The following is a 15,217-nucleotide window of genomic DNA, read 5'->3' on the forward strand; positions in this document are numbered from 1 at the left end:
AAACCTATGTAATAAATAAAAATGGCCCAGATATCAAAACCTATGTAATAAATAAAAACAGATTTATAAAAAGCTTTATGGATAACTGAATCATCAGCATTTTGAATAAACTGGAATTTTATGGCTGTTAGAACTCATAAAAGTGGAAAAATATGTATCAGCAAAGGCTGCAAATGTTGAAATGTGTGACATTTTCCTGGCATTCTGATATCAATGTTAACTTAAAAGCAGCTGGTTAAAGGAAACAAAACACTAATGAAATAGATTGGTCACATATGGTAAGCTGAATGTTGCATCTCAGTGGAAAGAGTTACAGAAGCACATTGCTTTGAAGGTTAAAGATAAATGACTGCCCTCTGCTAATGTATTACACAACATGCATTTTGATCAACTAGCACAACAATTATAGGCCACATAGTCTTGTGTGTTTCTGAGAAAAAGCTCCAGAATTACTCCAGAGGTACTCAAGCTGCCGCCCACACAGAAGAAAGGCATAAACATCTATAGAGCTCGAAGTATACAAGGTAATGTGTCTCTTGTTAAGGAGGGCTGACAAACAGTGTACTTTAGCTATTTCACATCAGATGCCCTTTAACTATTAATTATTTTACCCCCAATTTTCCTCCCCAATTTAGAATATCCAGTTGTGTTCCCTCAATGCCTCAATTCCCCACAGCTCAGAAGAACTGAAGGTTCAGTGGACATCCTCTGATCCCACGACCAACCCAGTTTCCTCTTTTACACCCAGGAACTCGAGAGTGGATGTCAGTGAGGTACCGGCCTATGGAGGTGTCTGTCTGGGCTCACTAGGCATCTTGCTGATGAGGAGAAATAGTACCTGCCAGCTTTGTCTTCCTAACTTGCAGGAGTGTCAAGCCAATGCGACATAAGTGTTTTAGACTTGCTGCAAATATTTAAATCAGGCCTATTTTCAATTAGACTTGTGCATGGAAGAAACTAAAGTCTATATTGTTTTATTTTGAGCAGGATTTAAATACCGCCACAAAGTCCTGATAGAGCTGTTATTTACCATTTAGTGTTGGATTTTAATTGTAGGACTTTTGAAACAGTATTATGGTATTACGCAAAGTAAATGCTGCTTTTCCACTTTCTATTGTTCTGATGCAGTCAGCCCAATGCTAACTGTGCACATCCACATTAAACAAATCAAGGTGTCAAAGTCATTGTTAATAATTAGGTTAGCCACAATAAAGTAATTCATATTAAAAAGGGTTGTTATGGACACTTTAATAAAATCAGAACAGTTCAAAAACACCTATACGAATAGAAAATTGCACAAAAAGTGTATGACATCCTTGCTGCTTAGGATGGGTTGGCGCCATTATTACCAAAGATCATGTAGGGAGCCACTCCATTATTACGAGGGAGCCTAAGTGAGAAAACAAACAAACAAAGAAAAACAGTTTAATGGACCTCCCAGAACACACAACATACAGTGCATGCTGCGAAGTCATTTTAGGCAGCGATTGGTGTAAAACATTAAAGTTCAGTAAACTTGATTTAGCCTCACTCTTTCAACAAAGAAAATTGTGTCAAAGTCAACTTTGCAGTATAGGAAAGATAATTCCACTCAAATCAGCAGACCGCTAATCTCATGTTGTGTAGGTCCCTCTATATTCATGGCCATTCTTATTTATTTTTCAGTAAAAGTCACTTATTAGTTAAGTCCAAGGTTTATCTTCATGTGAAAGAGACTTAGTGCTGAAAGAGTTAAAATATCACCCTATGTGGACATTTACAAATCTCAACTCAGCGATCTTCCCCCCTCATTGAGAAAAATGTAAGTCTCATAATCTAGGAGGCTTTTAAGCACCGCAAAAAAGGCTATAGACAGCTAACTAATTATTATCTTGTGTGAAGGACAGTCAGGTGATCTATTGCAGTCATCATTGGAGAGCTTGTCTTTGAAAACACACTTTGTGTCCAAGCTCAAAAAGCAGTTTTTGATTAAATTTAAAATTGACTCACTGTTATTAATTTCTAGAAGTATAAATCTGTTTTTTCTTATGTATGCAAACGTAAACTCTGTCTGTGTTCCTCAGTGACATTATCTTGTCTACGTAAAAGAAATATGCAAAAAATGTAATTAGCTTTTTTAGTTCAATAGATTTATTATCAGTATGCTTTGGTAAATCTGCCCCTTGCGTAATTAATACTTATCACTTCCTCAATACAACAAACATCTCCTCTAGAGAATATGCTATTGTACGTTTCTCTTTAGAAGATATTTCCTGTTCCACAGAACTGGCTGTTCTCTGCACATGCCAGATTAAAGCAGTACCAGCAGGTTATTTCCAAGCCTAGTTAAAGACCTGCCATTCTTCTCGAGGAAATAATAGGTTTAAACACTGCTCACAAAGACACCAGGAGCAGGGGGGCAGGAAATAGCAGCCTGCCATCATTCTAAATTGATTAAAATTACAGCCTTTCTGTGCATTTCAGCAGAGAAACACATACTTTAGGAGGTGCTCACTAACTTCAGAGAACACACACCGTATACATAAAAACCTCACAAACAAAAAATGTTTTGGATGAGAAACTGAATTTTCCCTCCAACAACTATTTTATTTATATATTTGAATTGGATATTAAACACTAAACATTACCTCACATGTACTACATTACTAAGCAATACACAATACAATGTTTGTAAGATAGAAAAAATAGATACATAGGGAATTATACAGGCTTATCTGCTGCTTAAAGTTAGTTTATAGTTTATGGAATTTCTAAATGTTCATTACTAGTAAACTAAACAGAGGCGTTTACATGTTTAAAAGGTGGCCGCCTTACTTATTACATTGCTTGGCCCAGTGTGCCTACCATACAGTACAGTCCCTTTTTTCATATAGGTTTTGGATCTCATATCATTTCATGAAAATGTGATCTTCAACAAACCAATTTCTTTCAATATTGCCACATTTTCTTTGGGAGATTAGTTCAGCCGTTTAGAGACAATATAGTTACTGATTCAAAATCATATAACAAGGCAGAGAACAGTCCCCCCCACCCCCCCACCCCAAAAAAAACAAAAACAAAAAACAGTCCCACAAAAGTCTTTAGATTCTAATGACAGTAATTGAAAGGCTTTATATCCCATTGCCATTCCACACAGCCACCATCTCTCTCATCACAGCACTCTATAATGTCAAGGATGACCAGTACTTATACTGCACATTGTGTTTCTTCCCTGTCATTTTCTACAAGCATTTTAAGTCTTTAAATCGTGGCCTAACACAATAAATAAAACAAGCTGGTGTTGAAGTCATCCTATCCGTATATAGCTTACGTTAATTTGTGTAAGAAGCCAATAAGTTTGACAACAGAATTTATGAACACTGGCTGCTTCCTGCCATTAACATTTTATGTATTTATTACCCCTGGTACCAAATACATTTTCAAAACCATGCTTTGTCAAAGGAATTAATCAGTCCGTTTTAAATGAGAATTGAATGTGCCTGATGATTAATCAGGCCATGTTTAATGTTTCTACTGGCTAGTGTAATTTATTCATCAACACTTTGCTGTAACTTTCACCAGCTGTTCCCTGCAATTACTAATTACACAGTCCATACAGTTTACCTACAGAAGCATCCTGGACCAATAGACAACCACACAAGAAAGATAGAGAGAGGCCCCCTCTGGCTTTTCTTGGTCCCCACTGCCACCTGCACTCGTTCTAAATGCTCTCATCCATCAGACAGAGGGCACAAGCATTGCCATTTTCTGTGGAAATAGTTTTTAACAACTTGTTGGAAGAACTGGTGGCAAAATCAGTAGAAATTTGAATGCCTGTTTTTTGTCAGGGATAAAAACTTTTCTGAAGTTTTTTTGGTTTTTTACTTGAATCTGAATCTGAATTCATACATTATAATAGCAATGTAATATAAAATAATATCCAGGCTTACATTTGCCTTTCCATGGTGAATGAGTCAACAGTTTGTTGACTGAAGACAACTTTCTTTGGGCTTGCATACACCATGCTCCATTCATCATGCTTTGACTTAAATGAGAGCTTAGTCTCAGACTGTGTGTGTGCTCTTGCTTGAAGTCTTATTTAAGGCTGTGTACTATGGAATCGGACGGATGGAGTTGGCCCAAAACCAGATCGCCAAATTGGATAATAGTCACGTGGTCTGCAAGTCAAATCAGACCAAAGTCACCTTGACTACACTTTAAAATTGAGCTTATAAGAACACATTTAATAAGAAGTCGTCAGGTGTTCTCTGTGATTTCACTGGGACTGACTACTTTCACCTGGTTAGAATTGTGACCAAAGTGCTTTGTGTTTGACTAAGCCAACAAGACTTTCATTAGATTTAGGTCGATTTGCTGATGAATGGTACAGTAATGGTGTAGAAATCAAACACTTTAGCTTACTTTTACCTTAGAAATGCCCTGAGTCTTTCATCCCTCCTCCACTTGTTATAGAATATATAGCAGAAGATGAGGACCAAAACCCCAAGGCAGCCAAACACAGCTCCAGTAAGCACATCCCTGGAGAAAGCAAGGCAGAGGAAATTAAAAGAACACTAGCTTTAAATACCAGAAGAAAAACTAACAAAAAAAAACAACCTTTGTATTCATCGTCACATACTGATTGGCCCCTAAAGAAAAGGAATAATGTGCTTTTAAAATGTCGATTTATTTGCTGAAAACTGGAAAAATAATTTGTTATTGTATAATGCAGAGGGTTGGCACTTGGAGACTAAACATAAATGGAAGTGATAAGGCATTACTCACAGAGTACTGGTCATTTATTGTGCTTCCACATAATGTGCTTCACATTGTCACAATGTGGCCCACCAGGGGTCCCTAACATACACAATGTTACATTAACCAGCATCTTCATTGTAGTAGGCAGCTATTGCTGCACTTACCAGGTTAGTTCTGTCCATCACAGACAACATGCTGACCTTGGAACATCTTTAACATGAAACAAGATGCCATGGTGCGGCAGTTCTAAGAACTTTAGATCAGTTAACTGTTTCAGCATTCGGCCAAAAATAGAAGCTGTTGAAGCAAATGGAAATCACAGTGGTATGTCTGGAGATGTCAATAGTAAGCCATCATGTACAACTCCTACCATTTTTTATTATTTTTTTTGGTATGACAAACGTTACCTTTTTGTCTCCAAATAAATGGTTTGAAAAAAATAATAATAATCTTAAGCATCGAGTCGTGTCCAATTACTTCATACCCCTTTAGTGATACTGATGTGCTGTTTCTCAATGAATGTCTCGTGTTCGTATGAAAAAAGAAAATATCTTTTCCAAATTCAATTATATTAAATTTAATTGGATTCCTGTTTACTATGTTATTTCATAGAACTTAGCAGACTGTGCTGCAAGCATCCTTTCTGGTTAACAAAACACAAGCTCCACCACCAGGCTATCTGTGAGCTTCATGGGAAACCTCCTGATATGCAGCAGCACAACACAAGTGGATATGATGTCAGCAAGCAAAACATCATAGAATAGAAATCAAATCCAAAAATTAAAACAGGATTTTATTCTTACTAAATTTCTTTAGCTTCTACAGTAGGCCTAAAGCTAAAAATAAAATGCAAGTAAATAAATACTGGAAACATACATTCTTGAAAAACAAAACATACCGGTCTGTTTAATCTTGCTGTCATAATATAAAAGCAAACTAATTATTTTTATTTTTTTTTGACGGCAAGCCATGTTCTCATAGTATGGCCATTCTAAATCTCGAAAGATGAAGTTGAAAGAAGCGTAATGTGCCTGTCCTGTTGCTAACTGAATGTGGTGTTTATCAGTTTCTATATAAACTACACCTCCACATTCAAGCAAAGGTTAAATTGGAGGATTGGCTTTGGTACAATGGCAAAGAATCCAGAAAGAGGATGACTGTTCGTGACCTCAGCACAGATGTATAATGTAAGCAAAGTATCATTCTCACAAAAGTAGAAAATCCTAGATTGAGACATTTTAATTACTATATTTTTGTAATAGAGTGTAATGACTCATCTTTTCGCTACTGTTACTTGTTCCTATACCTTCTATAATCCCTATTGAAAACACCAATACTGAACAATACTCCATCCACTACTGCTGAAATGTCAGTTCAGCTCCTACCTCACAACAGCAAGACTGGGCTGATTTGGGAAGGTGACCAGACCTTTTATAGAACATCACATATCGAACTACAGCACGCTCAGATAGGTACTCAGCAAGCACCATGTGCCCAATTCACAAAACCTCAGGGAAAGCATTTTTTTTATTATTATTAATTGATCAGGTTTGTGGTTCATGAAATCTTTTCCAACTGCTTTAAAGAGGGTTTATTACTTTATTATCATTTTCCTTGTTATATATTTATTTACGACATATTTATTGTTACACACTATTGGGCTACAGTTCATAAAGTTTGCTATTGTTAAACTGCTAGAAAGACAAATGGAAGAAAATGTATCAATTTTAGATTTCAATTCTGCTACCAAAACCTAAACTCTCCCTGTGCTGTAGAATAGGGTAGAACACAAGGGGGGTTAAACACAGGGCTGTTCCATGAGTAGCATTACATAACCCCTATTCCATGAAGAGCTGAATTGCAAAACTGCTTTCAAACCATGGTTATTACCGGACAGGAAGCACATCGGAATACAATTAGTATTAAGAACATTAAAACAAAATGTAGCATTCCAGCAAATTTCAAGCAATTAAGGAAGGTTCGTTTTCAGAATGCCCATTGGGTACAGGCTGTGCCAGTTGATGTATTCTTACTGCCTACAATTCCAACCTTTGGGATGCAGTTTACTTCGTCAGAATCGTCTGATCTAAAGTTCTGTTGAAATAGAGGTTTCCTGTTGTAGAAAAACATATCTTCACTGAGATATAAACACTTTAAGGAACCTACTCACGCAAATGTATAAAAAAAAAAAAATGTGCCCACTATTGTTTCGTTTCTGGTGCTTAAATCTCTAGAAAGTCTGTTGATGTAATCTATAAACTGAGAAATAAACACTGGTGTTGCTGAAAGCTATGACGCAGATATAGCTCTTGCAGTAAATAAATTGAGTACAAAATAAATAACATCTATGGGGGGGGGGGGGGGGGTTACGGAATGGATTAAAGGGATACGAGTCAAATACTGGTTCATCCAAAGGGTTCTTACCTCCATGAAAACGGTTTGTTTATTACACTGATTAGTCACCGATATCGGATTGTGGTAAAGCCAAGATTTTTTTGTGATGATAGGTCAATCCTAATACACGGAAGTGTGATCATCAAAAAATCTCTGGCTTGCCAGTAGTCAGATACTGACGTAACAAACATTGTATTTTGGCCCCTGTGATGTGGTTTAAATTGGACTCAAGGAAAAGCTGCTTCTTTAAAACAGGAAAATTACTCACACGCACCTGAGCATTTGCTTACTTAACAATCGAAACATGTCTGTCTTCATATCAGTGAAGTCATTCTTCAGAACAAAGTAAACTAAGATTCTTGAGGAAAACAAAATAATATGAAAGAAACAAATCCTGTACCTGATGTTACAGTAGCAAAACAAATCCGCCATCTACTGTTGAGACACAATGCAGTCTTTACTTTTAGTATGTATGTATATGTATGTATAAGGCAGCCCTTTATCCAGCAGAACAAGTTCTAAGGTGGTACGGTCATGGCTCCCATTTGCCCCATAATGCCATTACACTAACACTAGTAGTCTCGTTATAAGACGGAACACTTACAGCTCAGTCTCTTAACTATGGCTCCCGACTACAGCGTTATAGAGGGGGAGCACTGTAATATGAGCAAGTTAAACAATAGCCATAGTGTGAAGCCATCTTGCTTAAGTGACTCTGCATATAATGCACAGTTCACAGCCTACCCCTGTAAAATGCTTTGTGATGGTGGTCCATTATGAAAGGCTATATAAAAATATATTATTATTCATCATCATCATCATCATCATAATAATAATAATAATAATAATAATAATAATAACAACAATAATAACAGTAATGCTTATGATAAAGCACTATGTAAAAAAAAAAGAAAGCATTTCATAATTTTCAAAAACATTAAATAATTGCATACAGCTATGAAATAAAATATGCTATTACAATAGCAGCACCAGAATTAAAATGTCATCCTATTGTAAGGCCTTTGAGGTCTTGAAAGCTTGTGATTAATTATTATTGAATTAGTCCAATAAAAGGTATCCCATCTCCTTCTCTTTGTCTATCATCTCTGGACTGATCTGGCTACCATTTCATCTATCAACGACATATTTTTAAGAAATTCAAGTACTTGAATGAGAATGCCTGTCACAGACAAACATATTTTTCAGTCATTTGAATTCTCTGCATTATAACAGGTGGTGGTTTACAATATCTGGGACTGCAACTGGGTCATCAAGCAATCCAGTCTTGAACATTACAATATTAAATTCTTAATATTTACACTTTTATACAGTTAAATATATAGCCTAAATTTTGGTGTAAAATTAAGAAAATAAAACCACACGCATGTATAATTCTAATGGTTATAGAAAAACACACAAAATACAAATTTTAAGGAGCTTATGCGTTATTTATATACAATTTACCTTTAAAGTTATACATTAAAAAGCTGATTTTACTTAATAGTTTTCTTAAATGATGAAGACACAAATGTATATGTAGCAAGAGTAAATAAGTAGTCAATGTACTATAGTAATACTTGATATGGAGTCCTTAATCTTAAAGAAAATATATGCTCAGTAAAGTTCTATAGGACAGGCATACAGTAGGTCTATAATCATCAACATTTTAATTCTATCAATCTGCTTGGAAAGGCATGTCAAACCTCTTATATAAACGTACAAAACAGGAACAGCAGTGTTTATCATTTAATATAAACGGTTTAATTGTGTTCTTGATGTGTTAATTGTGTTAACTATGTTACTCATTGCTGCCTCCTAGTGGGGTACACTAGCCTCGTCGACAGATGACTAAATACAGAACTGGAGGTGAAGCATTTCTTCCCCCGTTTAAACCCACTCAGTTACTTAGCAGAGACCACAGAAAAAGACTCTGTGACGAATCTATCAAGGTCATTAGACAATATCGTCACAGTACAGCCTGCATCATCAGGAATTATCTAGGGCTCAAAGCATCTAGCAAACTTACAGTGCTCAAAGTGTATCTTGATTTAAAAAAAAAAAAAAAAAAACTCTAAATGGCACCCTGTATACCGCACTAATACAACTGTCACTTTTTTCTTTATTGACAATAATTTTTTTCATTTGTGTCTAATTTTTAGTTTCTTCAAAACTGCTATAAAAAAAGAGGTGCCTGGGGGTTTCTGGTACCATCTTCATTGTCAGCGGCACGTCCCCACAACAGAGGCAGCTGACAGCAATTCACCAACAGATGGCAGCATAAAGCTTGTTTGAAGCTGGAGTTTACATACTGCATGGCAAATAAGCATGTAGTACTGAGAATATTCTTTTTTTGTTTGTTTGTTTGTTTAATGTGTAACAAATATTTTGTTCTTTATTTGTTCAAAATATAAGTGAAATGACAATTGGTCAATAAAGATTCATTACATTTTCATTAAATTTGCATGATTGATACTGGGGTCTATACAATTAATATGAAAAGTGGTGGCTCTCAATACTGGCATCATTAAATGATTAACATAGTTTTACTGCTCTTTATAGACAGAAATACACCAAAGAGATAACCATGCCCTTTTAGAGGTTCGGTTTCCATAATCTTTAGAAACAAAAGGCTCCTGTTTAATGATCTAAACAGTGGCTCTTTCTATGTTCCCCTTGAGTTACATTTCCATTATGCAAACTCTCTCAACACTAGACCTGTATACAGGGCTAGGAAAAAGCGACTCCACTTGAAACACCATATACTAATATGTTTATCGAAGACCATTTTATTTATTTTACAGTATAGCACACTGCAACTGATTAATTCAAATTCATTAATTGAAAAGAAATTGAAAAATGACAGCTAATAGATCTTAACGTGTGTGTAGCAAAGAAGAATACATACGAGCTTATGTTGCTTGCTGGAAGGCTATCACCTGCAGTGTTGAGGCTCTGAGTATAGGTTGCAGTTGTAGAACTTACAGACAGTGGTAACCCTACAAAATAATTGGGGAAACAATCATTATTTTATAATACATGATAAACTGTAATTGTATGATAAACTTTTAAAGTCTTATTATTATTATAACATTGCACATACCCCCTGTAGTTAAAGACTACAAACCTCCAGCTGTCTGACATCAGCTTTTATTTATTTATTTTTTTACTACTAGTACATGTACACAAAAAAAAAATGTTACAAACAAAACGAACAACAATGGCCTGTAGATTTAAAGTTTTATCGGCGTGAAACAGGGAGAAATTAAAAAAACAATACATGACATAAATTTTGAATGAAATTACCTCAGGGAGGTAGCTGAAGTACAAGATATGCATGAAATTCGGTTCACCCACGATACTTTTTAATTACGCGTTATAAGATATAAAATATACTAAAACTGTAGACAGACTGTAGTTACATCTTCTGATCTTGTGGTGTATATGTCACCAGAAGCCCTTCCACTCTTATTGTGTACATTTGGATATTGATCATCATCATCATCATCATCATTATGAGAAACATGAAAGAAACAAAAAGCTGCCAGTGTTTACTGGTCTTATCAATGATTGTTCATGAAAGAATGACATTTGAATCGATTGCTGTGGCACACCCAAATATTATACAGTATGCTGGTGCACCACTTAGTGCATATCCCTCAGGATGCAAATCTCTTAAAGGGGTGCTAATCGATGCTTTTAAATAAATGCTATTTTACTAACATAAAATAACATTATCTTTGTCCCCCATTGTATTGTGATTCAAATCTTTAAATTTCAAAAACAAAGTTGCACATTAAAGGCTGCACCCTGGTTCCTGTGCTGTTGGTCACATGATCTGATTGGAGATTGACCATTGTAGGGTGTTTGAGCTAACATGAAATTGGCAGGAAGTTCACCATAGCATTGTTTTAATGATAATGTTGCTAGTGCTAAGAGGCAAGGACATTTATTTGAAACTTGTATTAGTAAAACTGGTTAAAGTTACCTGAATGAATAGGATGCATTGACTAATTAATAGCAATACTTATTTAAATATTAATTTCCTTTCTGCTGAAAAAAGGCCATCAGCTCAGTTATCAACATACCTGTATCCACGCTGATAGTTGCAGACTTGAGGATTACATCCTGATCAAAGCATGTACAGCTGAACATGTACACAGTGTCTTCTGTCAGATTTCTCATCGGTATGGACCCAGCACTGAAAAAGCAAAACAAACACAAAAAAGAGATTAATAAAGTAATTTACTGTTAAACTTAATCTCATCTGCAAAATTGCTTCTGAAAAGGCTGATTTTTCAAAGTGTCGTGGAGAAGCAGATTAGCGTTGCACTGTGCACTGAAGAATGTGCTTCCACACCTCACTTTAGAAAATCAGCCTTGAGGAGCCTTTTCAAGAGCATTTCTTTTTCTGGAATGGTTAGTAAGCAAAACAAATAATGACCGAAGCTGAAACAGCAATAGAGAATTATACAAAGCACAAATAACAGACTATTAAACAGGTAAGGGGTTAAATATTACTAACATTTCTATTATATAAATTATCCCTGTAGCATGGCTTCCTAGTTCTGATCTATAGATATTGTTACTTGTGATAAAATAATGCACCGTACCAATAAATCTTCCTAACTAAAAGCTGAACACACAACTATCCATTCAAAGATCAATATAAGAAAACCCTTTCAATACTGCCACCTGGTGGTTATTTTAGGCTAATAATTGTAAAACTTGAAATCAATCAGCAAAGTAAAACGATTAAAGTTATATTAAATAAAATATTGAACCATTTCAACAGTTTTATAGACTTCAAGACTTTACATTTCTATACTTTTATATACAAGTATGTAGTACTGTATGTTGGGGTATGACTCCTCCAATAAAATCTTAATTTTATCGTAATCTTAATAAGAATTACATTTGAAAACATTCACATATGTATTCATTCAAAAGACCAATTTGGCAGAAATTCACAAAGCTATGCAATAAAAATCTTCAGCTGTAACCAGGATGCAAACAAGAACGAAGCGTTGTGGGTTCGACGTTCCCAAATGAAAACATGCTTTCCGTTACCTGGGTAATAAAAGGATTTCACCTTGTTGTTCACCCTTTGCAAACACAAAGAGAGCACATTCTGTTACAGAGCTGCTAGTTGTACTCCAGTTGATTGTAAGACTTGTGGTGTTTATCTGTTCTACTGACATAAACACTGGAGCCCCTGCAGAACAAATATAAATACAAATCAGAAGATATTTAGAATTATAACCTGTAGGATCAACCTGATTTAGTAGATCAAGGAAATGGGACAGTTAAGTATGGGTTATTCAGTTACAATCTGGGCTATCATTCTTTTGATCTGCTGCTTTGTACTGCACTGCTTGAGAAAGGGCCATCTGTGAAGATCTCAAGCCATACATTAAACATCCTATCTCCATGTAGTGGTGTAATATACGATTGTGTAACAGCAGATGCGTCCAAACAAGGCTAGGGACTCTAAACAAGGTGATGTGCTCTTTTGATGGGTTTCTGCAAAATAATTCAGAATTGGATTTTTGATTGATGATCTCCTGCCTAGGATTGCATTAGACAGTGTCGCGCAAACAAGATAATCAAAAAACTTGTAATGCTGCTGCAGGTGGTTCTTCTAATGTGTGTCCAGGCATGCCATGCTGGAAAGTTCCTCCATCTTGGCCCACAGAATAATTCTACATCAATCAGCTTTAACAAACATACCTGAAGTGTCAACCTTCTTTATTGTTCACTGCACAGTCATGAAGTCACAGTTTCTCTCTCTCTTTAGGAGAAAGCTTCACCATGCAATCCTTTAATTAGCCAATGTTTCATCCTTTTTTGCTTCTCTTTCCACTGCCACATTGCACATGGTTTTTATTTATCCTAGTTTAACAAGTATGTAAGTAAGGAACATACCCCATGGCTGTAGCAGGCTTGTTCTAAGAATGTGTCATCACAATAAGTTGTTTGCCTGAAGTGTTACTTATATATACACATGCACCACACTATATTTCAACTTTTCTACTGGTAGCAATGTTGTTATCCGAATTGGGTTTCTAGCCTGGTTGTTATCACAATGCTATTTACGTTTTTGTGTATCTCTATATATACTACATATCAAGATCAATGTATCTTCATATGGATCTGTGTGGGTTTGGATTGGTTAAAACAACTTTCAAAATTATCATAACCTGAAGAAAAAGAAACAAATAAAACACGATTGAAAACACACATTAAGGTGTGTTATGGCAACTACCAAATGAAGATGAACTTGAAAAACTTGCATGTCTGGATTTAACCCCCTTATCGTGTATAATGAACAAGGTTTTTGTCCCGAAAACACTGTGAGCATATGCACACAAACAAAAAAACAGAAGTTAAAAGCCTTATTTTCTAAGTAGATTGTGTTTGGCTAAAGATTGTAAAAAATGTGAGTCGAGTTACCTTACTTTTATAACATTAACTTATTTAGAAACCATTTATTAAAAACTAAACTCACTTTAGCAACATACTGTATGAAATTAAAAATAAAACAAAACAGTAAAAGCCAATTAATCTGATTCCTTAGTTTAGCAGTTGTAGTTTGAACAAAGAAAAGCTTTAGTTTCTTCTTGAAATCCATACCAAAATGAATTTGAAACGTCATGGCTAGATTGTTGACACTTACCCACACTCTCACTGTTAACATACATTTCATTTCCCCAGGCTATTAAAAGGAAAAGTACAGTTTTTACCATGTCCAACATTTAATACAGAAAGCCAGCCGCCTTCATTCCCTATCAGATGTACATCACAGTCAGAGTGGTTGAAGAAAAAAAAAAAAAGTAGTGAGATTGGATTCGATTACCCTGGATGCATTTCTTCAGTGGGTGTTGTCTGCTTTCTTGATTCGGAGGTTACCGGTGTTACCAGTTTGGAAATAGAAAGCACCTGCTTGAAGTAAGATGTCAGATTTAAAAAAAATGTAAATAATGTTTTGAACAAAGAGAACAAACTTTGATCCCTCTTGAAAACATAACTTGATTTAGTTAACACAAATAGGTTTTAAACAGTTATGTTTTGTGAATAAGGCCCAATATCTTCTGTAACTGAATTGCTTCATTTAAATGCTTGCTTTAACCTTCTTTGCTGCTTGTACGGTACTATCAGTCAAGCTTAAAAGTATTGATACTGTAGTGCAGCTCTAGGTCTTTGTTCTCTCTAAAAAAATAATACACTTTCTTCACCAAGGTAACAATTTAGATTTCTGCCTGCTGCAGACAATTACTGCCATCTATGCTGGAATCAGGAACATACTATGGTCAGTTCCACTACTGTAGGGCAAAAGTGTATTATCATCCACCTTATCCTAATTCTTAAAATTAAGATCTGTTTAATATCTAATCATTTGATGTGTTTGTGATTTAGATCATTATTTTGTCTTGCTTGCTAGATATTCCAGCAAAAACTACCCCTGAAAAAACTTGGGGAAGTATATTAGCATTGTACAGACACAATGGATCACCTATGGGGTTGAGTGGATTGCTTTCATTGTGTTTTTAAATACACCACCACTGTGTACTTTAGTTCTGCCTAGTGGTTTAGAATTAAAGCTAGAGTGAAACAAAAACACACCCCTGTCAATTCACTTTGCCAGTAGCTTCATTCACTGGTACCACATGCTATGTTTGTGCACACAGGAGACAAAATACCATTTACTATAAATTCAGTTTTATTGTTCCAGATCCAGAAGTGTGATTATTTTTGCAAAACTTACAGCTAAACCTACTTGATCAATGTGTCTGTCTAGTCCACCCTGAATATCAAGTCAGATAAAGCCCTTGATTTTCTTTTTTTTCTAGGTAAAAGAAAATGTAATGATAAACTAACTGTGGTTTAAATACCTAGTAACTGCTAAAAGAATGATTGTGTTTTAATGCACTTATCATGGTTAAGAAAATGGAAATCTAGGGCACTTGTTCAGTTCACCAGCATGCTACATTGCCCATTCTTACACAAAACACAGTGGCCTTGACGATTCCCAATTGACGAGTATGAAATCAGCAAGCAAAACATTGTGTAAAGTTGCAAGCTTTAACAA

At 35.5% G+C, this 15,217-nt stretch overlaps 1 protein-coding gene across 3 annotated transcripts; it reads right to left on the reverse strand.

The window, feature by feature from the left end:
• Window positions 1-1,233: 1,233 nt before the first annotated feature.
• LOC117973092 (uncharacterized) lies at window positions 1,234-15,195 on the reverse strand. Of its 3 annotated transcripts, none has more exons than XM_058990320.1 (6): window positions 13,985-15,195; window positions 12,199-12,343; window positions 11,217-11,329; window positions 10,037-10,127; window positions 4,408-4,518; window positions 1,234-1,390 (listed from the first exon to the last, which is right to left on the reverse strand). In XM_058990320.1, the coding sequence occupies exons 2-6, from the start codon at window positions 12,327-12,329 to the stop codon at window positions 1,324-1,326; spliced, it is 513 nt and encodes a 170-aa protein (XP_058846303.1). In that variant the 5' UTR covers window positions 12,330-12,343; window positions 13,985-15,195; the 3' UTR covers window positions 1,234-1,323. The 3 variants fall into 3 exon arrangements, with proteins under 3 accessions (XP_058846303.1, XP_034780133.2, XP_034780140.1); XM_034924242.2 differs by lacking the exon at window positions 13,985-15,195 and adding an exon at window positions 13,805-13,970; XM_034924249.2 differs by lacking the exons at window positions 4,408-4,518; window positions 13,985-15,195 and adding an exon at window positions 13,805-13,969.
• Window positions 15,196-15,217: the final 22 nt, after the last annotated feature.

The sequence above is a fragment of the Acipenser ruthenus genome, chromosome 2, assembly GCF_902713425.1.
Source record: "Acipenser ruthenus chromosome 2, fAciRut3.2 maternal haplotype, whole genome shotgun sequence".
Lineage (NCBI taxonomy): Eukaryota > Metazoa > Chordata > Actinopteri > Acipenseriformes > Acipenseridae > Acipenser > Acipenser ruthenus.

Coding starts and splice junctions, on each gene's coding strand:
- LOC117973092 (XM_034924242.2), bottom strand. CDS start 13,883: ATGTTGGACATGGTAAAAACTGTACTTTTCCTTTTAATAGCCTGGGGA. Junction 12,344..13,804: donor TGTTAACAGTGAGAGTGTGG/GTAAGTGTCAAC, acceptor TTTGTTCTGCAG/GGGCTCCAGTGTTTATGTCA. Junction 1,391..4,407: donor AGACTCAGGGCATTTCTAAG/GTAAAAGTAAGC, acceptor TTTCTCACTTAG/GCTCCCTCGTAATAATGGAG.